Source organism: Aethalodelphis obliquidens, unplaced genomic scaffold, assembly GCF_003676395.1.
Source record: "Aethalodelphis obliquidens isolate GAN/ISIS:26980383/991018 unplaced genomic scaffold, ASM367639v1 scaffold14, whole genome shotgun sequence".
Lineage (NCBI taxonomy): Eukaryota > Metazoa > Chordata > Mammalia > Artiodactyla > Delphinidae > Aethalodelphis > Aethalodelphis obliquidens.
In genome coordinates, this window is record NW_020837958.1 from 27,420,665 (window position 1) to 27,445,772 (window position 25,108).

At 39.6% G+C, this 25,108-nt stretch overlaps 2 protein-coding genes across 8 annotated transcripts in view; one reads left to right on the forward strand and one right to left on the reverse strand.

Annotated features, from left to right (window-relative positions):
* GTF2H1 (general transcription factor IIH subunit 1) overlaps positions 1 to 6,357 on the reverse strand; it is a 32,137-nt gene extending 25,780 nt beyond the window's left edge. The window contains exon 1 of one of the 2 annotated variants that reach the window (XM_027115249.1): positions 5,884 to 6,357. The gene's annotated coding sequence lies outside the window, so the exon portion shown is untranslated. The remainder of the gene's footprint in view (positions 1 to 5,883) is intronic. The other variant, XM_027115248.1, reaches the window with a different exon arrangement.
* HPS5 (HPS5 biogenesis of lysosomal organelles complex 2 subunit 2) overlaps positions 6,346 to 25,108 on the forward strand; it is a 44,787-nt gene continuing 26,024 nt past the window's right edge. For 3 of the 6 annotated variants that reach the window (XM_027115242.1, XM_027115246.1, XM_027115247.1), the window contains exons 1-9: positions 6,346 to 6,494; positions 11,673 to 11,836; positions 13,562 to 13,672; positions 13,846 to 13,910; positions 14,371 to 14,563; positions 15,910 to 16,043; positions 19,565 to 19,777; positions 20,086 to 20,157; positions 24,036 to 24,124. In XM_027115242.1, coding sequence (XP_026971043.1) covers positions 11,729 to 11,836; positions 13,562 to 13,672; positions 13,846 to 13,910; positions 14,371 to 14,563; positions 15,910 to 16,043; positions 19,565 to 19,777; positions 20,086 to 20,157; positions 24,036 to 24,124 — 985 coding nt within the window. In that variant the 5' untranslated portion in view covers positions 6,346 to 6,494; positions 11,673 to 11,728. Of the gene's footprint in view, positions 6,495 to 6,804; positions 7,192 to 8,968; positions 9,883 to 10,848; positions 11,053 to 11,672; positions 11,837 to 13,561; positions 13,673 to 13,845; positions 13,911 to 14,370; positions 14,564 to 15,909; positions 16,044 to 19,564; positions 19,778 to 20,085; positions 20,158 to 24,035; positions 24,125 to 25,108 lie in introns of those variants that run through there. The other 3 variants (XM_027115243.1, XM_027115245.1, XM_027115244.1) reach the window with 3 other exon arrangements.

Consider the following 25,108-nt stretch of genomic DNA (forward strand, 5'->3'; position numbering starts at 1 on the left):
TTTTATCTGTACTAGGATTTCATATAAATGGAATTCAGGCACTATGTATGCTTTTGTCTCTAGCTTTTCGCTTAACATGTTTTTGGAAATTCACCACATTATTACATGTATTGGTAGTTTATTCTTTTTTATACAGAAGTTAGTTATGAATTGGGTCTTGAATGAGGGTTTTGACAGAGAAAAGGCAATAAGCATTATAGGCAAAGAGAATGGCTTGGGGCAAAGGCTCCAGACTCTCTGCAAATGGTTAGTAGTCCACTCTGGATGTAGCACAAAGTTCATGATGGGGATCAGTGGGATATGAAGTTGGACAGTTAAGATGGAGGAAGATAGTGGAGAATACCCCCCTATGTGGCAGACAACAGAAAACTTCTAAAGATTTGAATAAGGGAGTGATTTGTATTTTAGGAAATTAATCTGAGGCAATATGAGAGAGACTGAAGGGAGGACCAGAAAGGGTCTGAACCAGGCTGGTGGCAGTGAGAATGGAGAGGAAGAGACAAGGAGGAGTACTGAGGAAGCAGGATGAATAGACACTGTGCTGAAGGAGGTATCACAGCTGCTTGCTCATACCCCACTTTTAAGCCTAACTGACATGAGTACAGCGATGCCACTCACAGAAACAGTAACAAGGAAAAACAAGTTTGAAAGTGAAGGCAAGGAATTCGGCTCTGAAAATGAGTGTGAGGTGCTGCTGAGTCACGCAGGTAGAAATAGTCTGTATTATGTGGGCATTTATAAATGTTGGGACAGAGCCTAGTAAGTTAACAAAAAGGGATTTAAAAAATGCCACAATCTCACAACTTTAACATCAATTTTCTTAATTTTAAATTGTGCTTATCTGTACTCACCTTACAAATGTAATCATGAAGTACAGCCAAGTTACTTATCTTGTTTATTTGCCATTGAAAACATTTTCCCATGTTACTTTACAATCTCCAGTTTTAATATCCATACATTATATATGATAAAGGGTCAAAATTCTTAATATATAATACCATCTTTTAACTGATTAACTTATTTGATGTCCTCCAAAGATTTTGATTAGAGGATTACTGTCGCTTAAAAAGTTTGAAAACCACTGTTTTAAAGAACTATTTTTTTTTTTTTGGCTGTGCCGCAGCTTGTGGGATTTAAATTTCTCAACCAGGGATTGAACCTGGGCCCTTGTCAATGAAAATGCACAGTCCTAAGCACTGGCCCGTCAGGGAATTCCTTAAAGGACTATTTAATGACATGAAAAGATAAACTGTTAGGTGATCAAAGCAAGCAAAAAAAGCATGTAGTTTGATTCCATATTCTTAAATTTTAAAAAACCTTCTAAAATTTATTGAAGGCTTGTAATACGTGCCAGGGATTGGGCTAAATTCTTCATAGGCATTATCTCATTCAGTCCCCAGTTAACAATCCTGAGGTAGGTTCTATTATTAGTTAGTTCTATTCTGCAGATAAAGGAAATTGGGTCTGAGAGATCAAGATGCTTTCCCAAAGCACCAAGAAGTAGAACTGGGTTTGAATCTGGATCAGTCTGACCTTAGAGTTCCATTATGCTATTTTGCAAATATATATGACTGGAGAGACATACACCCAATTTAATAGTGGTTACCTATGGTGATAGGACTACAGATGATTTGAATGTTCTTTTTGTTTTCTGGACTATCTACAATAAATATGTATTTTGTAATGAGAAAAGCAGTTACTAAAAATGTCTTTCCAAGAGTTTGTTCTCTATCAAACCACATCTATAAGGTAACATGGGAAGGTGTTAGGGTTGGTAAGAATTAAAACTGTTATTTTCAATTTCTGTAATATGTGTACTATTTTTATTTAGTATTAAAACTTTAATTTATAATAATTTTTATAAAATCTATGGAACCATTAAATATTTTAATATTAATTTTATAATATTCATTATAATAAACACGTAACTATTAAAAACATTTAAAAACCTGTCTATACTATGTAAAATTAAACTGCATACCATATGAACCACATTTTAGGAAACATGAATTAAAATCTGAGAAAGATAGGAGAGGTGTGTGTGTGGAGGGGGATAAGCAGATAATTACAGGATAATTTAAAATATGTCCATATATGGAGGAAACACAAGGTTACAGCTGACAGAGCAAGTCACCAATTAACTGGGCTTATGGGCACAAATAAAGTGTTAACTTTGGAAAAGAACAAAAAAACCTTTCTGAGATGGGAAGATAAGGAGAAAGATGAATGAAGACAGAGAAACTGTAAAGTGGAGAATAAATTAGATTAATAGAACTATTAGAGTTGGCTACTTTAAATCAATTGGGGAAAAACATAGCCTCTTATGCATAGCATGTAAAACCATTCATATTAAAATCTATTTAGAGGGAGCTTTAAAAATAAATCAGAGATAAGTTATTGAACACTGGGAATAACTAGTCAATTGTCTCACAGCTAACCTGCTTGGCAAATTTCCCTGGTCATCTGTAGCACCTCTGTTAATTGTACAAGGACCAGTTTTAGGAAGTTTAATAGAACCAGTAGGACCATCCTACAAGGGCTTCTATGATTTCTAGATTTTTCTTGAAGGTGGCTCCTTGGGTGGCAAAAACTTCTTTCTAGTAGAACTCTGTAAGAGCCACAGAATATTTTATGAAAAACACCAGTGCAGTTATATTTAAACAAAGTGGCTTGATGAAGATCTAGCTTTACTTAAAAGATTATTTACTTTATGAAATAATCTGCCACAAGACTTCTTTAAATAGCAAAATCCTCCAGTAAAGGCATTTATTCATTTGCAGTTAAATATTTACTTGCTTGAGGCTAAAGGCACATGCATGCCTTGTGCTGAGCCTCTGCACATTCTCCTCCCTTTCCATCAACTAGCTTTTACTCATTTTCTGTCTAAGTTTCAAAGTTACAGTATTCTTCCCTTCACAACACTTATCACTACTGCAATTAATTTTTTTAAATTAATTAATGAATTTATTTTTGGCTGCGTTGGGTCTTCATTGCTGCGCGCAGGCTTTCTCTAGTTTCCGCAAGCAGGGGCTACTCTTTGTTGCGGTGCACAGCCTTCTCACTGCGGTGGCTTCTCTTCCTGTTGAACACAGGTTCTAGGCACATGGGCTTCAGTAGTTGTGGCTCACGGGCTCTATAGTGCAGGCTCAGTAGTTGTGGTGCACAGGCTTAGTTGCTCCGTGGCATGTGGGATCTTCCTGGACCAGGGCTCGAACCCATGTCCCCTGCATTGGCAGGCGGATTCCCAACCACTGCGCTACCAGGGAAGTCCCTGCAATTAATTTTTAATGTAATTCTTTTAATGCCTTTCTCCCCGAAAGACCGCAAGTTTCATAAAGAAGGGAAGAGGCTGCATGTGTTGTATTCATGGCAATACAGAGCCCAGCAGCATATTTTAGTCCATAGGAATAGTCCAATAAATACCTATGACATCAATTTAAGATCTCTGTTGTTAAAAGAATACAGTCTTGGTTAATACATAACAAGAAGCCATTGTACATACATCCTCGGCTAAACTCCAGGAAGCACTAAAGCTCTCAACTCACAGATCAGAGTACCATTCCTCACAGATTCCAATAACTGGCTTATAAGTAAACAGGGATAGGAAGAATTTGAAACTATTCAGGAGAAATCTTTAAATTTCCATTTCCTACATCTCATGTCTCTGCATTTCCATCACCTACATCTCCTTTTCCAATGTGCAGAGATAAATGGGGCAGACGAAAAAAAGGCAACAAGTGAAATATAAACTCCTTATCACTCACTAAAAGGAGGACTGTTATTAGAGAAAGCGCTTCTGTGTCTGCCAGCATACAAAATGGAGACTGGAATGCTGCTTGCCATCGGGCAATCCTAAAAAATGTTAACAATTCAGCACTACAGGGAATAAGACCTTGAAAGTATGTAAAGAGTGACCAAAATGTACTGTTTTAAGGATAGTTACACACATAAAGAAGATATTAAAGGGAATAACTGAGGTAGCAATTTTAAGACCGAGCACTTTTTCATTTTACAGCAGTGATGGGAGAGGCAGGAGGAGGAAAATGCGACAGAGACGCAAGATAGAGGGAAGAGTATGCTCATATTCACTAATAAATACTGCATGCTGACAAAGAGTATGATACCAAAATTGAGAGAAGAGCAATCAGTTGGTAATCATAAATGGAGCAAGGAGGGACTATTAGATGGATGCCTGACACTGTCACATTGCAGGCAGGAAAGAGAAAAAGGAGGAAGGGACAAAGACACTTTTTTTTTTTTTTAAATTAAAAAAACATTTTTTTTTGGCCATGCCATGTGGCATGTGGGATCTTAGTTCCCTGAACAGGGATCGAACCCATGCCCCCTACAGTGGAAACAGGGAGTCTTAATCACTGGAAAACCAAGGAAGTCCCCAAAGACACTTCTAGTAGCAGCATCCATGAAGTAGAAATAGTGGTCAAAATGGTAGGAAAGCTCAAGGTACACCTGACAACATTCTGATGGTAAGGGAAAAACCAGCAGCGCAGAAAAGCAGGGCTAAAAGGTGTAAAGACAGCCCAGCAGGGATAAGATATAAGCCTTGAGAGCAGGTCGTACAGGAGGCAGCCACAACTGACTGAAGCTGATCGTTGGGTGCATTCTTTTAAACTGATTCCTCTCTCTTTGCACCAACCTTCCTAGTATTTTTAAAGAGCCCTCTGTGCATTTGTGTGGATTTTTTTTAACATTAGCACTACCATATGTATTTAATATCCCCTAGGAGAGACTCAAAGCTCATCAGTCTGATGCCCTGCCAAATGTCAGATGAGTGAGAGTAGCAGAACAGGTTTAATGCCTCCAAATTCTCTCTTCCAAATAATGGATTTCGGTCTGCTAAAAGGTACAAAGTTCTTTCCAGAGTCTAGATCTTTTGTAAGCCATAAGCCTGATACTAGAGGTTACCTTCCCCTCTGTTGTGACCTCTCCATCTCATTTGTTCTAGTTTTGATTTTTTTAAATCGATCTTAGGGTTGGCAGCTTTGGCTTAGTTACCAAAGCCCAGTTCATGATGTTCACACTGTGTTCCAAGAGGGGAGGCTGAGCGCTCCCAAACTCAATTCCACCATGGCATGCTGCTTTGTATGTTGGGGTTTCTGGTAAGAATTCAACGGGAAAAATTTTTCCACTCCTTTATGGAATCAGTACTTACTGCAAGGTATATTTTAAACCACTTAGTTTTTTGTATGTTTTTAAAACTGGGTCTTCTGATGGGCAAAAGGTTGTTTTTATCTCTCTCCTCCTGCCCCCCATTTTACAGACCCTAAAGCGGGCATTTAAGAGTCAACTGAATACACTTCCTTAAACAATGTAGTCTCTGAGAACACTGGGGAATTTCTAAAATAATTATTTATTTCCATGTGTTGGTGCTTAAAGATGATCAAATTGGGCACAGACCAAAATGTGATGTGTGTGTAGGGGGTTGGCCTGGCACACATGTTAAGAAGATTTTAAGAGTGGTAAGTTTGACAGGTAAAGCAAAAGGTGTGTGGACACTAAGGTAAAAGCTTTTCCCTTCCAGAAACCGAAAGACTCAACAGCACATTTTCTAACGGGACGGGCTTCTCAGCCCCAGAGAGGCCTCCGTGTCCTTCATCCTCATGAGCCAAGTCTGATCCCGGCTTTGAATAAATCTTCGAGTCCCTGCTTTCAGTGGAGAGATAAGGCTTCCTACAGACAAGTAGATTAGGGGTCGCCTCTTCGTCGCGTCAGAATAATAAAGGGCTACGAGACCGCAGGCTGGGGAGTTGTGGCAACGGCGACAGGGACACAAGAAAAAGAGGCAGATTCCGCGCCGTCCTGCGGCCCCCAGGCCTGTCAGCTCTTCACCCGCCCGCCCACCCCCATTCTTCGGTCTAAACTTACCAGGTGGGAGCTACGGCCTTGGGCAAGGAGTAAGTTACTGAGCTCGGTCGAGTCGAGTTCCGCTGCGCTTCTTAGAGACGCTGCCGGGAAGAGGCTGAAACCCAGCAGCCGCAGCCGTCGCCACCGCCTCTGTTACCGGGGGGTCTCGCCTCCATCGCTGGCTGCGAGAACTCTGAAGGCACGTGACCGGAAGTACCAAGGCGGGCCTGCGGGGCACGTGACCCCAGAGCGCGGCCGCCATGACACCTTCCGCTAGTTCCCTCCCTTCCCCGCCGGTGCCCGCCTGTTTCATTTCCTCTCGCCGGCTTTAAGCGGTGAAGGGTCCCGGGATCCTGCCTGGCTCACCCCTTTGGCCTAGAGCTCCTCCGGTCCCGATCGGCGCTGCGTCTTCGGCCGGCAGCGGCCCGCTTACTGCAGGCCACAGAGAGCGTAATCACGACGGCGGCCCGAGGGGGAGGGACCACGCGCCAGCAGGGGCGTAACCTGTCACGTGACGAGGAAGTACAGTTCACAGCTTTGTCCCAGCGTCCCCGGCGCTCCGGGATGACGTAAGCCAGGGAGGGGAGGAGCAGGAGGGGAGACTGAAGTTCAGGTGCGGCTCTTAGTGCGCGGTGAGTGTTAACGGCACCCAGCCGGGAGAGAGGGTGTGACCCATTGGAATTTGGGGGCTACCGGCCTGGAGATGGTGGAGAGAGGCTGAGACCTACAGGCTGTGAGCCTGGCTTTGAAAACTTGATTACCGAGGCTCCTTTCAAGAGATCTGAGTATAGTATTAAAGTTACTGCTGTTAAAAAGTTAGGAGTTCCGCTAGTCAGGGAGCTTGTGGTCAGGAACTGTCTGCAGTGGGGTGTGCGAGGCATGCTGAGTGCATGAATGAGTGAGTCGCCATTTCTTGGTCTGAGGTGAAGAGTTGTTCTCTGTTACTTGGGTTTAAAGATCCCCATTACGGGAATGAGGGACTTTCGTACTTCCCCTCCGCATAATATCTTTAATTTTTGCTTCCTTTCATTTCTCTTTTGCCTCCTCTTCCTTCCACGCCCCTAGTGGGGAAGAAAGAAAGCTGTGATTTGCATTGGGTGTTTGCGCAGCAAACACTAGTCCATTAAAATGAATAAAAATGAGTACTAGGACGAAGAGAAAAGACTTTTCTTGATTCTACTGCTCCTTTAGTTACCATCGAGCAGTGCAGGGAAATGGAAAGGTAATTAGATTTGGACTCAGGATTAGTGGATTCTAGTCTCAGCTCTACTTGTGAACTCTGTGACCTTGGGCAAGTCAACACTTCAAAAAGTTCTTTCATTGACTTTGGTAAGCATTTATGACCACCTTCTATTTGCTTAGTTTTTTGCTAGGCTAACAGTGTGACAGACTTAACAGAAGTAATAGTTAAACTCGGATCTGCAGGAAGATAGTGTTTTGTTAGATGGAGGAAGGTTCAAGGAACAGCATATATTAAACCATGGAGGCACAGAAAGTTTATAGAATGAAAGGTTTGTACAGAGCTTTTTGTTGTTAAGCACATACTTAACAAAATCTTGAATATATGTGACGAAATCACTGTGCTGCACACTTGTAGCTAACACAACATTGTAAATTAACTATACTTCAATAAGAAATCTTGTTCAAGAAAATTTAAAACATAGACAAAAGTAGACAGGATAATATAACGAACCCTCATGTGCACCTAACCAAACTTTAACAGTTATCAGCATTCTGCTGTTCTTGTTTGAACAGTTTTAAATTTTCTAGGTACTTTTTATATCCATTATCACATTTGATTAATGGCAGCTTTCAATTTGAGCTCAATTCTACTGTATCTAGGTACTGGCTAGGAAGATTATATTCATTTTATTTGAAAATTTCTTTGGGTTTTAGTTAACTGCTTGCTCTGTTGAATCAAAAGTGTGACATGGCACATTGTAAAGCAATTATACTCCAATAAAGATGTTAAAAAAAAAAAGTGTGACATGGCTACTTTAAAAACATATCTGGAAAAAAAAGTCTGATACTTTTTTAGGATGTAACATAGAAATTTAGTGTCCAGGTCAAGGAACTTAGTGTTTCTACTCTATTCTGTGTATCCAGCTACTTAAGGAGATTTATGTTCAGTTCTGGAGACCACATTTTTAGGCAAACTAAAGCTCTTGTGTGGAAGGCTGATCAGAACAGAGAGGGATTTGCAAATTGTCAGGTCAGGAAGAACTGGGGTTGATGAATTTTTAGAAGACCTCATAACACTTTTCAAATACTGAAGGACTGTTTTGAAAGGAGTGAACTTATTTCCTTAAACTGTAGAAGCCACAGTTGGAAATAAAAGCTCCAAGTCATCAGGTTTCAGCCCAATAGTAGAAAAAGTACCGTATAACAGTGAGAGCTGTGGAGGAGTGGAATGGGCAGCTTCATGAGAGGGAGCAATTCCTTTCCCTTGCTGAAAGTGTTCAGGGATCCAGCACAAGACTAATTCCTGAATTACGTGGATGTGTGCACTGAATTACCTATGAGTCTTCCACTTTGAGAATTCTGGGAAGTGGGATTTACGCTGGGCCTGAAAGGCTGGGCAGATTTTAGTAAGTAGATCTGGAGGGAAAGGAGTCATTTCAGAGAGTAAACGCAAAGAAAAATATAAGTTTGGAGTTGGCTCAACACTATCACTAGCAACTTCTCTTGAGAACTGACATTGTTTATGCTATTCCTTTTTCATTCTCGTCTCTATTAAGTCTTTTTCCGAAAAATAGAAACTTACTAGGTTTTTTACTCTGTTAGGTCATAATTTCCAGGTCATTCTCTCTTCATTGAGATCAAGACCAAATGGTCTATCCGTCTCAGAGATTGTTTTAAGATTGCAAGTGGAAGAGAGAGCCCCTGTGGTCCTGATGTCATTCCTTTCTGTCTTTCTTAGGATCTTGTACAGTGATTTTATTTTCTTTTTCTTGTATTTTCAGTCCCTTTCATTTTTTTAAAAAATTATTTATTTATTTGCCTGCTCCAGGTCTTAGTTGGGTCACACAGGATCTTAGTTGTGGCTGTGGAATCTTTGGTTGCAGCATGCAGGAATCTAGTTCCCTGACCAGGGATCAAACCTGGGCCCCCTGCTTTGGGAGCACAGCGTCTTAACCACTGGACCACCAGGGAAGTCCCTTCAGTCCCTTTCATTCTAAAGCCTTTTCTTTTAGCTGCTATCTACAAATCTGTTTGCGTCTCCCCTGCTCACAAGGTCGAGAGGTTTTCTCCTTCTCCACCAGATTTCTTGAGTAATTGAAAGGCCTTGTCTTTAGTTCCGCACCACCCCTCCCACCTTTTCTCAAGTCTTTGTTTTCTAGTGTCTACCCACAGCGCTTCACAGAAATTATGTGATCTCCCAACGCCAAATTCTTCAATGCCTTTCTGTTGCCTACCAAATTAAAATTTGTGCAGGTTCCTTAGTTTGAGATTCACAGTGCCTTGTACCTTGTGACTGAATTACTGTTCCAGCTTTATCTTTCATTTTTCTGTTGCTTGTGTCCTGTGTTTCAACCAAAGACTAAACTTGTATTCTCCAAATATATCCTCTGTATCTTTGCTTATTGCTGCCCTACCTGCTACCCTTTCTTTTTTCCTTGTGATAAAACCTAATCAGCTCCAGTGCTACTTCCCTTAGGAAGTTCTCTATGGTTACTTTTAACTCAATGTGATCCCTCTGTCCTCTAAGTTCCGACATTGGACCTTGCTTATGTTTCCCTTATGAGGGGGGTGTGTGCGTGTGTGCGTGTGTGTGTGTGTGTGTGTGTGTGTGTGTGTGTGATTTGTCTTTTTCTCCCTAGTTGATTATAAAGTGACTGATTTCAGGAATTATTTTATTTGTCTTGTTCGCACCACTGTGCCTCATATTCTACTAGAAACTGTCGACTCAGAGAAAAACACACAAGATGAGAGTTGTGAGTTTAAGTTTTATTCAGGGTCTTGCTGAGGACTATAGCCCAGCTAACAGCCACTTAGCCCTGAGGAAACTGCTCTGAAGAGGTAGAGGAGAAGACAGTATATTTTATGTTATTTTATTTTTAAATTTTTATTGGAGTATAGTTGCTTTACAATATTGTGTTAGTTTCTGTTGTACAACAAAGTCAATCAGCAATGCATATACATATATCCCCTCTTTTCTGGATTTCCTTCCCATTCAGGTCACCACAGAGCAATGAGTAGAAGTTCCCTGTGCTATACAGTAGGTTCTTATTAGTTATCTATTTTATACATACTATCAATAGTGTATATAGAGAAGACAGTTTATATATGATTTTTGGTGAGGAAATAACTGCAAGTTAAGCCTACATCTTGGTAAAAGATTACTGCTAATCACAAAGAATAGATATCTCAAGTTAATGATTTTAGTGCTTTTCTATGTATGGGAAGGTGCAAAAATCTGGGGTGATTAAAATTCTTCCTGAGATATACATCTATGAGGGGCCTGCTTTGTCCAAAGCAGAGGGCCTCATCCTGTTGTTAATTTCCTCTCAGAGTGCACTGGTGGTCAGCAACTGTAGTGGGTTACGATGTAACCCTTGTAGAACTGGATGGTGAGCAAAACTATTTGTCTTAGCAATCCTGATTTTTCTGTATCTACAGTACTTAATAAAATGAATGAGTGAAAAGGATGAGAGAAGATTTTTCTTAGATTAGGAATTCTCAAATATTTGAGTATAGGAGGACTACTAAAGAATTTTGTTTTTTCAGAACACCATTCTCCTTGCAGAGATCAGCTGTAGTACCAGCAGAAAATAAGACTATATTATGTGTATGCAGTAAAAAGTGTTGTAAGCTTATATATGGTTTGCCCCTGGAAAGTGTGCTCCATGAACGTTAGGACTTTGTTTTGTCCTCTGTTTTATCTCTGGGACCTAGAACAATGCCTGGCACATAGTTGGTGCTAAGTATATATTTGTTGAATAAATGAGTGAGTGAATACATGTGTTTCTGAAAAAAAAAATTAAAACCACAAAGTATAAATTAAAAACAATTAAGCATAAACAGTTGTTTCTGAATTTTTTTGTAGTATTTGTTTTTTATTCTCAATTTGGTAGGCAACAAAGGATTGAGGAAAAGTTAAAATGAATGGATAGAATTTTCTTAAACTCTGCTTTCTTCTGGAAACTGGTATAATTTGACAAAAATGTACACTTGAGAGTTGTTGAACAGGTAAGAACTCTTGTGTTAGTTTAGAAAGTCTTCACTGGGTAGTTGGCATTTGCTACCTTGTATTCTTATTTCTATTCTTTCCTATCAGGCCTCTCATTGAAGCTCTTATTCCTCTTTCTGCCTAATTCCCCACACCTGACTTTTCACTTATTCACAGGCTGGAGAAAGCTATCCAGAGGCCCTTTCCTATTAAGCACGGTTAAAATGTGGGCTGATAACCATTGAATTTAACAAGAGACTTAAAAGCAGAAGATTTACAGCTCAAAGAATTGCAGCTGGAGGTGCTATTTTACCACAGAGGAGCTTGACAAAATTTCCCCTTATATCCTGCAAGTGTCTATTCTATCTGTTCACACTGTTAGGTAAATAGAATGGGATAGGATTGTGGAGGGCCTTGAGAATCTGGATTTCATTCTGTGGGAGTTTTAGGAGTCAGGGAATAATCAGTACAAGCTGATGGTCACCTATAATGTCACCTGCGTGTGTTTTCTTTCCACCTAGATGCCAAGGAGCTCCAGAATAGGGATCCTTGTCCCTTTCTCATGTTTCCCTGTTTTCTCCACCTGTTTATTAAATGCTTGCTGAAGGAGTGGTGAGCTTCTTAAATTATATTTTTGCAGGTTTTATTCAGGAATACTGTGCCTATCCCTCAACGTAGTTTCATCTTTCTGGGTAAATGACTTTCGTGCCAGTGATACCAGAGTCCTACAACCATGTTCTTGCAGAATTTGAGTCTCTGGATCCATTACTTTCAGCCCTGAGGCTGGACTCCGCTCGTCTAAAGGTGATTTTCGTGATCCTTATATCAGTTTTATTTTCACGTTCATATTTTTGTGTGCTCTCGGTTACGTGCCCCTCCGACCCCGTTCTTTATGTTTTATAGAATCTTGGGTGTTCTTACCTGTGCTAGTAATACCTCACATAGAAGCAGTATGTTCATAGTGCTTTCCTGATTTATTTTTCAAGCAATCGTTTGAATTCTTCTTTCCCATCCTTGGAAACTATGATATAGATTACTGAATTTTCCCGCCTCTAATCTTGCTGTCTTCTCTCAGAAAGTAATGTATTCAATTGAAAATAAAATAGTATAAATGAGTATACCCCATTGCATTTTGAGCAACACGAACCATTGCTATTAACTAAGTTTGTTCCAAAACAAGGAGTTTGATGTACCCCCTCTGTTTTAGGGAACAGAGCTAAAAATTAGCTTTACAAAGTTAGCTAAAAATTAGCTCTGTGGGAAGGAGTATGTGCTTCCCTCGAACCTTGAATTCATTTGATAAACTCAGGAATGACATGGTAAAGAACAGTTTCATAACCAATTCCAAAATAATTTCATTCTTATCCTTTTGTTCCCACCCCAAAGCACCTTTCTAGCCTCTGAGCAAAGGGAGAATAGGAAGTAATAGGCAAAGTAATATGGACAACAATTATGAGGGTTGATATCAGACGTTTTTTAGCTGCAAGTTACAGAAAACCTTCTCAATAATACCTTACGCAGTAAAGGTGTTTATAACCTGGTTGGAGGTTATCGTTTCTGGGTTTAGTGTAGTGGCCTTTGATATTCCTTAGGACCCAGGCTCTCCATCTTTCCTATTCTACCATCATCTGTATATTGACTGTTGGTCACAGTTGCAAGATAAGTGTCCTGGCTCCAGTCTTAACGTCTCCATTAGCATCTCAAGCAAGAAAGAGGTGGCCGAGGACAAAGGCTTTTTTCGCTTCAGCTTCGGCCATTTATCTGGGAGGGCAAAGCTTTCCGGGAAGCCCCGGTAGGGCTTAGTCTTAGTAGCTGGATTTGAGTCACAGGGCTCCCCCTAGCTGCAAAAGAAACTGGGTAAGTGAAGATTTAGGTTTTCCAGCTTCTACGGTAGAAAGCAACAAGTTCGAAGAGGATTGGGAATTCCTGTTTGTTCACCAACCAATAATTTTTGTCACAGGGTATTGGGCACAGCCTGGCCACTGCTTTCTCTGGTGGGTAAGGAGAAGAATCAGTAGGCTGAAGGTGTGGGGAGATGTAATAGTACACTGACTTGCATTTGTGTCCTCTGCAGTCTCACTTGCTCTCAAAGCTGTGGACATTTTGTGCTGATTATACAGACGAGAAGTGATTTATGTGAGCAGGTGATTAAAGTGGTTGCTTTATCCCCTAGAGACTTACTTGATCTTCCATCATTGTGGTCAGTATTGGAATGACCTAGCTGAATTGCACAGAAGATGAATGGGCTAGTAACTGGCTTTTGCCAAGGGAAAATTACTCATTTATACAATTGAGCCTATTCAGCAATTTTGAGATTCAATTAAAAATTTAAAACCAAAATGTTCTTTCTTCTGTGTCTTTCACTATCTAGAATAAGAGCTTGAGTGCCATTATGTGGTGTCTAACTGGGCAGGTGGGTTGGGTGCGGGGAGGAACCTGACACAGATCCTCAGTATTTATTTCCAGTACATAGTTTATTTGTTAAATGACTGTGACAGTTTCACACATGTCTGTTGCCATGTTTTTTAGTGCACGAGCATAGCTGTGTCTCGAAAATGGTTGGCTTTGGGCAGTTCAGGAGGAGGACTCAATCTCATTCAGAAAGAAGGATGGAAGCACAGGCTTTTTCTTTCGCACAGGGTAAGATTAAGGGTAGCCCTGTCATGTACCATCCGGAGTATCTTTCATAAATTTGAATTTCTCCATTATCAATGATCATTTGGACTAAAAGAAGAAGGTAAAACTTGAGATTTAAAAGTAAAAAATTACCCATTTTTGAGGAGCTGCCTAATATTTTTCCTTTTGTGCTCTAGGAAGGTACAATTTCTCAGGTCGCCTGTTGTTTACATGATGATGATTATGTTGCTGTGGCTACCAGGTAAGAAACTGTTCTAAAACTGTCTGATCTTTTCCAAATGCATTTGAAGTTGACAAATGTAGTTGTGTGTTTGTTAGGGTGACCAGCCATCCCAGTGTGCCTGGGCCTGACCCTGTTTTAGCACTGAAAGTCCCGTGTCTTAGGAAACCTCTTAGACGCAAGCAAACCAGGATGGACACTTGGTCACCCTAGGGTCTGTGGAAAACACTAATATGAGGCAACAACATTTCTGTGACCTTAAAAGAGAAAGGTAACAGGGATAATTTAGAACATCTAAGTTCTCCTATTATATTGGATTGGTGGACTAAAGCAAGGAAATTAATACCTTGGCTTTCTACTTCCTCTTTTCAGAAGAATAAGAATTTGCTTATATATTTAACATAGTTGATATTGTGATGCATTGAAATTGTACCTTTTTCACCATTGCCAAAAATTTGCTTTTGTGTCTCAATACTTGCAGTCAAGGTCTTGTAGTTGTTTGGGAATTAAATCAAGAGCGTCGTGGGAAACCAGAACGAATTTATGTGTCTTCAGAACACAAAGGCCGAAAAGTTACAGCTCTCTGTTGGGATACAGCTATTCTTAGAGTTTTTATAGGTGATCATATGGGGAAAGTTTCTGCCATCAAACTCAACACTTCTAAACAAGCAAAGGTGAGAGCCAGTCCAGTTCTTTGTGTATGTAGGTGAGATATAAGGTGTTGTCTCACAGAATTTCAATTAAAGGACACAATTTGACCTACTGTATCTCTTAGGGACTGATCTAGAGCCCAGACTATGAATTTTGAGAAGACTTGTTTGCATGTAGTGCATATGGTACCCTGGTTTAGCTTGACACTGTTACAGAATGGCTTCTGTGAGCTAACTTCAGTAATTTGCAGTTGTCTATTACATTACTCCATAATTCACCTTCATGGCTCATTTAAGTAAACCATTCTTTAATACTAGACTGTTAAGAAAGAAAAGATGGCTGGACTTTGCGGGCGATTCAGTGGTTAAGACTGCGTGATCCCAGTGCAGGGATCACAGGTTCGATCTCTGGTCGGGGAAGTAAGATCCTGCATGCCACATGGCATAGCCAAAAAAAAAAAAAAGGAAAGAAAGAAAAAAGAAAAGATGCCTGTTTATTAGTTGTGTGAATAAAATGGCAAACATAGAAATGGTACCAATTGCCCAGGGTCCTATTCTCCTGCTCCCTGGTTAGAAGAAACTCATGGGTCTAGGTATATTTTCTCAGGATGGATGTAACTTGTTGTGAATGGAATCTTAAAGACATCTCCTGGATTACGCTAAGCAGTGTGGGTCCCCAGGCTTCCTGCCACAGTTGTTGGAGTAGAAAAGTTGAGTCTCAAGTTATCCTAACAGAATGCTCCAGTCTGTCATTAAGGCAGAGCCAGCCTGCTCCTCGCTGTCCCTCTCCTCCAAAGCTATGATATCAGAAATGGGGGACTTGTCTCTCATTGGCTTATTTGCATGTAGGATCCTGGTAGAGAAGAAGAGATCTAACTACTATTGGCTAAGTTATTTTAATTAACACATCAGAATATTCTTGATGTATTAATTAAATATTCATGATGACCCATCAAGGTTACTACTTGATTCCTAACATATTTTTGATATACAGTTGGAATTCTACACTTATTACAGCTCTAATTTGTCTTTTTTCCAAAGGGAGAAGTACTGTCTACAGGTGAAAAATTGTCTCACGTATTCTAAAACTTGCTTCATCTTTTTCTTCCCAACTTCTAAGAATAGATAATCACAAACAGAGCCTTAAGAATTCTCTTCTGCAGTTACGTAGCAAATTATTTCACAAAACTTAAATGAGCGAAACTTGATATTCTAACAGGCAAATTAATTTTGGCCCATTTAAAGTTTTTATTTTGCTGTCTAAGCTGTTTTCATGTAAAAGCACATAATCCCCTTCTCTCTAAAGAGAAGGGAATTATGTGTATACGTAAAGATAAATAAACTTTATTTCCTTGTCACATCCCCTTTAGGCGGCTGCTGCCTTTGTGATGTTTCCTGTTCACACAATAACAACAGTTGACTCCTGTGTTGTCCAGTTAGATTATTTGGATGGAAGATTACTTATATCTTCACTTACTCGATGCTTCTTATGTGATACTGAGAGGTATATTGACTAACCATGAGTCATTGGAAATACAGAATTTTAGTCCCGGAAAGAAGTCATCTCGCCCAAACCCCTAAATTCAGTTATATAGATATTAATAAGGAACCACCTGTGTGCAAGCTGATGTTAGTGAGTAGAGAGGAGGTAGAGGAGAGTGACATAGTCCAGTGGGTGACTAAGACAAATATTCAGTTAACTCTACCAAGAAGCCTGGTCTAAGTGTCATGAGGGAAGACCGAACAGAGGCCTGTTTCTATATGGGGAATTGGGAAGTCTTCCTTGATTGAGTTTGTTGTTGTTGAAATTTGTTGTGTATTTAATAGAATTTTACTATAGGGTAAAATTGGATGAAAAATAAGAACTTTATGAAGCTGACAGATATTTAATGAAATCTCAACAGTGGAACCAAAGGTCCAATGAATGGCAAAGGAGTATATTGGCGGTAGCTGTGAAATACCAGAACAGAATAGGAAATGGTTTGACATGAATGTTGTGTATTGCTGTGTTTAAGTTCTTCAGCCATTCTCACCACAGGGAAATATTCACTGGGCATTTTTTTCCCCCTCCATTGGCCCTGTCCAGCTACGATATTCCTCAGGACCCAGCCCTTCTGTTAAAAATTTATTGTGGAGAATTTTGAGCACACACAAAAGAAGAGAGAATTGCATAATAAACCACTGTGAGCCCACTAGCCAGCTTCAGTAATTTGTTGAGGATATTTAATAGGCGAAGTTTGAAGGAAGAGAGGTAAGAGGGGATAGGATATTCTAGCAGGAAGGAACAGCGTCTTGGGGAGAAGTAAGGAAGAATTAGGCATATTCTAAAACGTGTCCTCTGGCTTGAGTAGGGGAGTCGCGGGAGATCACGTTGGTAAATTAGCACCACATGGAGAGTGACAGTCTTAAATGTCACACTAATTAAGTATGTGGGTTCTCAGATCATTTTAAGAAAGTGTACATGTAGAAAATCAGGGTTTGGAAATTGATTCCCTTAGAACTATCAAGGATTGGAAACTTTTTATGTTTTTCCAGGGGTTCTTGTATCTCAGTTAGAAGACTGCTATTCTAGAAAGTAGGAGACTGGACTCCAAAAGTTTTGAAGGAATGTATGTTGACTGTCAGGGTTAGTAGAGGGAAGGATGAGGAGAGGATGCACTTTTTAAAAATTTTCTTGGGATGAGAAAGGTATGTGGGAAGGAGACCAGTAATAGTAGGTTGCAGATGTCTGGTATCAGAGAACATAGCTGTACAGCAGAGGGGCAAGGCTTTGAGATGCGAAGGATCAGTTTACCTGGAATTAGTAGGAAGGATGGTGTACTTGGTTCTGACTTATTTCAGACTGTAGATCGGTGATGAAGTTAGACTTACAGAACTGGAGATCATGTAGTGTCACTCTTTCATTTTTGCGATCAGAAAGCCTAGTGAGTGATAGAACTTGCCTCACATCATGCAGCTGGGAGGAGGCAGACTAGAATCTTTCTGTCTTGATTTTGTGCCTTTCCTGTTACCTCTAGTATATTCTTTGACATTGGACCTTTGGCCATTAAATCCATCCTTGAGATTTTGGTAAAATATTTGTTAGCTTCACAAATTTCTCAAATATTCTTCATCTATAGGCTTTCGAGTTTACCAAACAGCCCAATTCAGAAATTTGGCTGAAATTCTGACAAATGGTCAAAACACTGCATTGAATGAACACCTTATTGGGGTTGTTTTGAGAATCTAGTCAAATGGTATAAAGAGCTAACTAAGTGGAGGCTTATTCTTCCCTGTGTGCAGTACAGTTGCTAATCATTTATGCTCCCATTTTACAGGATTGTGGCTAGAGTTGGTTATGAGAATAACTAACTGCAAAAATAACATGTTTTAGAAATGCCTGCTTTGTTAGGTAGAATTCAGTTTGGGGGTACATGGATAGTACAATAATTGAAAATTTTTATGTATGTTTTAAGTTTTATTTCAAGGTATATTCCCTTCCAAACAAAGAAGCATTTTTCTTTTTTAAACAAAGTCTCCTAATAACTAACGGAAGTGAGGTATGAGTTTGCTTTTCCTGCTACTTTCTGTCAGTATTGTTAATGAACAGGGTGGGTCCCAGGAGGAAATAGAACAAACAGAAACAAAGAATTATGTTGTAGTAGAGAGAACATTGGATAAGGGAGCCTGACAATATGGTTTCAAGTTCTAGTTCTGCCACTTCTTAAACCTTGCCAAATGTCAGTTCCCCCTTCCAGAATGTAGAGGTAGTTTTAAGGATTAACTAAGATAATGTATAGGAAATACCTAGCCTTGTGCCTGTCACATGTCATTTGAAAATGTGGAAAGCAAGATTAATGAGCATGCAAATGAGAATGAGTTGACTGTATTGGTTTACTCAGGAAATATTTATTGCACGCCTCTGAATTAGTAGCACTGTTGCTAAGCGCCATAGAGGATGTGAAATAAGCAAGAAATATATTTTATTTCCCAAATAAGGAACATAGGTAATAAAACCGTAACTTCTTGTATTGCTCTGTATACATTTTAAAGCACTTTCACATCCATATTCTTCTAGTAAAGCTGATGTTATATTTTATTCATAAAGCAAATAAGTACAGGGATATTTATTGAATTATCTAAGGTCATGTAGAAAGTTCATGCTAGAGACCATATCAGGCCATTGTCCAAATAAACAGTTTGAGTATATGGAGCACAAAAGGCACTGAGTGCTTTCCGTGGGCCAGCTACTGTGCTGTGCACTGGGAGTTCAGCTAAAGAGGGAAAAGAAATGACGTTTGTCCTGAAGAAAGTCATAATCTACTGTTCAAATAGACACAACTACCATATGTAACGTGGTGAATGCTTTGAAAACATAGCATGGGAAGCATATCCTTCTGCTTATAGGAGTCAAGGAAGTCTGTCAGAGGAGGAATGGTGGAGTTAATTTATGAAGAATAAGTAAAGGAGTGTTTGGAAAGAGATATCCTCATTCTCACCTTCCATGTTCTCAGGCAGTTTTGTATATGCAGTTCTTTTATATATCTAGCTCAGGTAACCCTCAGGGAACAGAATGTTCCAAGGTACAGCCTTTCAGAAGGACTTAGCATTTTGAGGGAAGAGTGAGGCATTTATTGGGTATATGTGGCCGAGGAGTGGCCTGGAGACAGGGTAGATCAGTAGCCTCCATGGAGTGGCCAAAGAACAAGGTGATTTGGAAAGCAGTCAGTAGGATTTAAGGATGTAGGAAATGGTTTGGTAGCACTTACTTTTTAGTTTTGAAAAGAGCGTTCACATTCTGTGGATAATAAACTGAGTACTAACTTGAAGTCATTTGCTTTCTGTAACAGAAATAGTTAATGGCAAATCAGAGCTAGAACCCTATTTTGACCTTTCCATTCTGTTCTTTCCAGTAAATTGCTAATATGAGGAGAGAGGGGACATTGTAGGTGGGGTTATTATGGCCATGCCGATATGTAGTGCCATTGCTTTTGACTTTTTTGTGAGTAAACGTGCTTTCTCTTTTCTGCGGGGGTCGGGTATTAGAGAAAAATTTTGGAAAATTGGAAACAAGGAAAGAGATGGAGAATACGGAGCTTGTTTCTTCCCTGGAAGATGCTCTGCCAGCCAGCAGCCCCTAATATACTGTGCCCGCCCTGGCTCCAGGATGTGGGAAGTGAACTTTGATGGAGAAGTTATAAGTACACATCAGTTTAAGAAACTCCTCTCATCACCACCTCTTCCTGTGATTAATCTAAGGTAATGATTTGTATGGCCAGTAGGGAGTATTTGAGGAACTTACAGGGAGGCTTTGGTTTGAAACCTCTGATATTCTGCATGAGTTAAAGATTTTATCATGCCTTTTAAGAGTGAAGTAGAATTTTTATTAAAAGATTCAGAGAAACCAAAAAGTCTTTAATCAATTATCTTTCATATGCTTAAAGCAAATTCAATAAGGGTAAATGCAGTTAGGCTCTTGAATTTGTTTTGGAGGCAGAAATTTTTCTATATAGGGAAAAAGATACTTTTATATTTTGATTAAATCATTAATCATGTTTACTTCCTAGATCAGAACCTCAGTATGATCATACGGTTGGATCCTCCCAGTCTTTGTCTTTCCCCAAACTCTTACATCTTAGGTAAGTTTCTCCCTTCGATCCTTTAAAAAAAAATTAACACTTAACTTTTCCTCTTTGTTTCTTGTTCAAGGTAGTTAGCTTTTCAAGTTTGTTTTTGTACTAAATCATTTTTAGAAAATTAGGAAATGACTGTGTTATGTGAAGTGTTCTACATATAAGAGGAATGAAAAAAAGCATAGAAATATGCTTCCCTTTCTGTTTTGAACTGGCCTAAACCAGTTGGACACTTCACAGTTGTCGAGAACTTTTGACAAATCAGAGCTCAGAGCTGTAGATACACATTCTTTCATAACCTCCTCTCCCTAGTGGAATATTCCAGTGAAAGCAAGTCTCAGACTGAAGTCTGCTGCATATGTATGTTTCTTAGTAGGCAGGCACAAAAGTAGTTGTAGAACTTGTTCTTGTAAGCTTGGTGAAATTTCAGCTCTCTATTCTTCAGGTACTTTGCATGAAAGATCTGCTCAAGGTGGATCCAGCCAGCCATATTTTAACATCTGAGTTCAGCTAGCCTTCTAGTTGGATTAGGTACAAAAAAGTCCACTATTAAGTGGCAGCACAGAGTGCCACTTAAAGCTATCAACTGCTGGGCTTGCCAGTTCTTACAACTTGTTCTACAAGCATGGGCATGCCAGTGTATGATTTCCAGTCAGTCTGTGTGTCTTGAACCCTTCTTATTTCAACAGCAGAATATTATTTCTAATATCTCTTAAGCTAATTAATAAGATCCCTAATGCAGATTCAGAGAATGTTATTTAGAGCTGGTATAGGGTACTCTGGAGCTGGCTCCTGATCGAGTTCTTTCAAAGGCTAACTAACCGTGCTTTGAATGTAATTTTAAAAAACACTTGAAATGTTAATGTTAACTAATTGCCCCTAACTAACGTATGTGTATGTCACACTACCTATAATGCAATATTTGAAAATAAATTATAAACAGTATAACTCTTTCACAAGTCCATAATTCATCCTAAAAGTTATGGGAGAAAGACCACTATTTATTTGCCCATAGTTAGATAAAGCATGTTAAAAACTCTTTCTTTACGGCACTTATCACAGTTTATAATTACATATTCAAACAGTATTTATGCCTCTCTTACTCCTAGACAGTAAGGCCCTTGAGGGCATCATGTCTGTTTTGTTCACTGTGTTATTCTCAGTGTTTGGCATAATGCCTAGCACATCATAGACACTTAACATTTGTTGGCTATGGTGTGATATGTGGGGTGTGGGGAAGTCCCCTACCCAAGAGTATGTTTTCTAATGGCAAGGCCAGTCTGCTTGGTTCTCCTGGTAGTGTTTTTCCTTTGAGTTAAACTATTTAAAGCTCCCATACAAGTTCCTGCCATAGCATTCAAAGCCCTGCATGATCTGGCTCTGCCTACTCCTCAGCTTAAGCAATAATTAATGCCACTTTGAAGCTTTTACGGACTCCTCCAGTGACTCCCGTTAGACACTTACTCCCTTGCACTGTTGTCACATCTTGTTCATTTCTCTGTCACCACCCTGTTTCACTGTCCTATGAATATCCATCCCAGGACCAGATTGTCAACTCCTTTGCTATGGGCACAGTGCTAGGCACATAGAAGGTTCTCAAATAATGGCTAAGTTGAAGAGTTTCACAAAGATTTTTTTGAAAAAGCATTAGTTATACAGGGCTTTTCTTTACTTTTTTTCCCATGTGTACACTTGTGTTTTGGTAACTGTTACACCCACAAATTCTACGGGGAAGCAAATTTGTATGCCTCATTTTCTTTGGGGTACACTGATGTCACTTTCTCTTCCTTAACTCTTTAAACAATGTTGTTAGGCTTGTGTCCCTGTCTGTTTATTATCAGTGAAGGGGAAGGGGATGAGGGGTGTGTAAATTACCAAGTCTCAGCTCTGATATTAGTCCCCCCCACCCCCCACCTATTCTTAAGGAATCTTTCCAAGCTGCATGTCAAGTTCAGTGTCAAAATCCTGATCCTGTGTCTCTTTATTCAGGGATCTTCTGGCCTCTGGGGTTTTTTTCCCCTCTGGCTCCTAAAGGCAGCCTTCCAATTTTACTTATTTTGGACTAGGATTCTGACGATTTCTTCCTTCTTTGTGACAAAGATTACTTTCCCATAGGGACAGTGATCTGATCTTATACTGGCAAAATGTTTAACATTTGTGTGAGGACCGAATTCCCGTTAAATATCGCCCTTAGTTTCATCGCCACATGTTACCTTTTTTAGTACTCTTGGAGGCATAAACTTAAAAAAAAGTCCCTGTTCTCAAGATTATAGTTCGTTGGAGAGATGTAGTTTATTTCTAGAAAATGTTTAACAACAATAAAAAGTAAGAGTTGTGACAGTGCAATACATGATTAAGTGCCGTTTGAGCGGGGTTGATGAGGAATAGGTTGCGTGCAGGAGGGAGAGTGCTGAGGGCTGTCGGGGAGGATTTCAAAGGGCAGTAGAACTGCTGCTGATGCTTAAGTGGTGACTAGAATGAGACTGTTATATATGGGGAATGCTCTGACTGGGGATTACCAGTGGTGTATAAAAAAATAATAGCAGCCTCGAGAGAGTAAATGAGATATATGAGCAAAGGAGTATAGAAGGAGATGAGCAGAGATGGAGAGTACCAGAGGACTGGAAAGGAAGGTGGACCAAGAAGTAGTGCCCAGAGTCTAGGAAGGCGAGATTCAGGAAGGAAGGAACAGTCTGCAGAGTTGGCCTCTGCTTGGGGATCAAGAAGGAAAATGAGAAAGTAGGTTATTGGGTTTGGCATTTAGGAGATCTGTGACTTTCCAAGAATGTAGTTAAGTGGAATGATCAGGATTCCAGATAACACTGGGTGGGTCAGTGAGGATAAATGAGGGTAGAAGTAGCTTCTGTGAGGTATGGAGAAAAAAGTCCAGGTTTTGGAGCCAGACAGTCCTTGGTATAAATTCTGACTCTTCCGTATTCATACTGAATGGGCTTCAACATGTTATTTATCTCTCTGGGCTTCAGTTTTTCTTTTTTGTAAAATAGGGATAACACTCCTCTATCTTGATGAGATGCTACAAGGTTAGATAATATTGGTATAGCCTTTAATGAAAAAAATAAACTCCCATAGTTGACTGGTAGTTTTCAACCTTTTATTGCCCACAAACAACTAAGGACATCAAAATATTGCCCTCCCTGGGACTTCACTGGTGGCGCAGTGATTAAGGGTCCGCCCGCCAACTCAGAGGGCACGTTCGAACCCTGGTCCAGGAAGATCCCACATGCCGCGGGGCAACTAAGCCCGTGCGCCACAACTACTGAGCTTGCGCTGTAGGGCCCGCGAGCCACAACTACTGAAGCCCGCGGGCCTAGAGCCCGTACTCCTCAACAAGAGAAGCCACTGCAACGAGAAGCCCACACACCACAACGAAGAGTAGCCCCTGCTCGCCGCAACTAGAGAAAGCCTGCGCGCAGCAACAAAGACCCAATGAAGCCCAAAACAAATAAATAAATAAACACATTTAAAAATATATATATATTATCCTCCCTAAAAGTGGCTCACTAGAGCAGTGATTGGTGGTTAGATGTGATGTTTAGTCTTTGTTTTAGATGTCATACCAGATATGGGAAGTTTAGATACTTTAATAAATGTCAGGTAAGATACCAGCCTTTTATTTTTCTAGAAGATATTTCGTGTATCTGAATTTTTCCCACTTTGGTGTCATATTATGCTATCTTTTACTGGCTTGTTGTTACAGACAGAAAAGAGGTGGTAGGATGTAATTGGCTGGATCAACTGTTGCTTTCTTTGTACAGGCTGATTTTGCTTTAATAGCTAGTGTGAGGGTCTGAAATCAGGGAATTATAAACTTCTGATTCCAAGCAAACTACAATTCTCTTGACCTCTTCCGTTTTCTCTTGCAGTGAGCACTGTGTGCTGACTTGGACAGAAAGAGGAATTTATATTTTCCTTCCTCAGAATGTTCAAGTTCTTCTTTGGAGTGAAGTCAAGGGTAATTGTGTTTTTCTTCCTATGTAATTTTTAATCGCATGCTTTTTCTTCCTATGTAATTTTTAATCGCATGCTTGTGAAAGATTTAATTATTGTAGGAGGATTCTCTTGCAGTGTAAGAAGTAGAAAATAGAATGAGGTGACATTTCTGTTAAAGATTAACATCATAGGTGTATCCCATTATAAGATACTTATGAAGTATACATTTGTGAATCTATGTATAGTTATTTAGTTATTTTAAATACAATTTTCATTTATTCTTAAATATTAGCAACCACTGCTAAGAATTGAATGGGTTAATTTTTCCCTCTACTTACCCTGAATATTTATCCCTGTTAGAAGTCTTGCTTTAACTCCTGTTTTGTGTCTTAATAATTTAGGGTTGAAAAGTCCTTGTGGGAACGATAGCCATTTTATGTGGCTGAGGCAGAGAAAGTCAATCTCTGTATTCTTCTGGTTTAAACCAGAAATGGAGGAAATAAATCTAGCATTTTTAACATGACTGCTCAGAGAGTGTATCCTGACTTTTGAGTCATTTTCTACTTTGTAAAAACATAAAAAAGATGAAGGAACCATTACATACTGATTTCTCGTGAATTAAGTTTCCTAAAGGTGTCCCGTGAAAACTAGTTTTTTAGGTCATTTCATGGTATTCTGCCAAGACAGGTGTTTTTTCCCGAACAGTTTGTTGATTTACATACTGCACTGAAATCTGTTACTGGTATCAGATTTGTAACTCAGAAATGTGATAGTCTGGCTTCCGAAGTGCCCCCTTTTAAAGTCCCAATTTCTTTTCACAAAACATAGCATTTTTAAAAACAGGATTTTAGATCAGAGAGATGTTTCTTTCTCTGTCTCTTTTATTCTTGATCGTTTTAAAAAGAATAGTGTCTAAGATATGATTTCTTCATTGAAATGCAAGTATAAAAATAGAGGTGAAATTCAATCAAGCCAAACCCTATATAGAAAATGAATCTATTAGAAT